The 1,427-nt window shown below is 55.2% G+C and overlaps 1 protein-coding gene across 3 annotated transcripts in view; it reads right to left on the bottom strand.

Moving 5' to 3' along the window:
• EML2 (echinoderm microtubule associated protein like 2) overlaps positions 1 to 1,427 on the bottom strand; it is a 39,626-nt gene that overhangs the window by 25,474 nt on the left and 12,725 nt on the right. For all 3 annotated transcript variants that reach the window (XM_011962984.1, XM_011962985.1, XM_011962986.1), the window contains 2 exons: positions 835 to 904; positions 626 to 736 (listed from right to left, as the gene is read on the bottom strand). In XM_011962984.1, coding sequence (XP_011818374.1) covers positions 626 to 736; positions 835 to 904 — 181 coding nt within the window. The remainder of the gene's footprint in view (positions 1 to 625; positions 737 to 834; positions 905 to 1,427) is intronic.

Below are 1,427 nucleotides of genomic sequence, written 5' to 3'. Positions count from 1 at the left end.
GTGATCTTGGCTCACTGCAACCTCCATCTCACAGGTTCAAGCGATTCTCCTGCCTCAGCCTCCCGAGTAGCTGGGACTACAGGCGCCCACCACCACATCAGGCTAATTTTTGTATTTTTTTGGTAGAGACGGGTTTCACTATGTTGGCTAGGCTGGTCTCAAACTCCTGACTTTAAATGATCCTCCCACCTCAGCCTCCCAAAGTGCTGGGATTACAGGCATAAGCCACCATGACCAGCCAAAATACAATTTTTTTAAAAAAAGCCCACAATCACACACTTGGATGTTGTGCTGCTGTCAAATTGCTCTCCCAATTCCTAAAGGCTTACTCTCGCTTTCTGTACTTATCTCTGCCCGGACACGCCAAAAGCCGCCTGCAAATGGGCAAGGAGCAGCTGGGCCCTAGGTACTGGGTTTAAAAATGCCTGAGAGAGCTGGCCAGGCGCGGTAACTCACCCGCCCCTTGGCATGAGGCCTCGCCCTCATTGTGACGTCACAGAGGCGGGCCACGCCTCCAGCAGAATTTCTGGCTCTCAGCCCAAGGGACGGGTGAAACGTTGCGGTGCGGGCACTTGCCCTCCTTTTGGGGGCGAGGGGGCGGGGTTAGGGTGGGCGAAGGACTTACAGATTTGGAGAAGCCCACACAGCACACGGCTCTGTCAAACACCCCCAAGCCCAGCACGTGTAAGGTGGAGAGGGAAACTGAGTCCCAGATGCGCACGTGGGGTGGCAGCGGCTGCAGGGAAGAGAGGCTTGTTACCTTCAGGGGGCCAGCTGCCTGTCCCCCACAACTGCGTCCTGCACTCTTTTCTGCTTTCCCCTCCCTTCCATTACCTTCCCTTCCTTAGTGGTGCCCGCCACCTGTCCCGTGGCGATGGTGACCATATCCGGGTGGATGGCCAAGCTGCAGAAAGGGACAGACAGACCAGGGCTCAGTGGGAAAGAGGAGGCACCCAGCGACCCAGGACATTCATTCCACAAATTGGCTGGTTCCGTTTAGTCAATAAACATGTATTTAGTCCATTAACAGCCGTAAGCGGATGCCCTCCGGGTACGCTGGCTCAGAAGCAAGACTCAGGCCTGGGGTCTCTAACTCAAATGCCAGCAGGACGCAGGTCTGTACTTCAAATAGCGGCCAGGAGAGCACACTGATTTAAGGGGGATTACACCACCCTGCTCCAACCACCGGGAATTGTCTGGAATGCCTATTCCGTTTTTTTTTTTAAGAGACAGAGTCTCCCAGCACTTTGCGAGGCCAAGGCAGGCGGATCACCTGAGGTCAGGACTTCGAGATCTGCCTGGCCAACATGGGGAAACCCTGTCTCTACTGAAAGTACAAAAATGAGCTCGGCGTGGTGGCGGGCACCTGTAGTTCCAGCTACTCAGGAGGCTGAGGCAGGAGAATCGCTTGAACCGAGAAGGCGGAG

Source organism: Colobus angolensis, unplaced genomic scaffold (genome assembly GCF_000951035.1).
Source record: "Colobus angolensis palliatus isolate OR3802 unplaced genomic scaffold, Cang.pa_1.0 Scaffold60, whole genome shotgun sequence".
Lineage (NCBI taxonomy): Eukaryota > Metazoa > Chordata > Mammalia > Primates > Cercopithecidae > Colobus > Colobus angolensis.
Note: the sequence above shows the minus strand (reverse complement) of the source record. Positions and strands in the feature narration are given on the sequence as shown.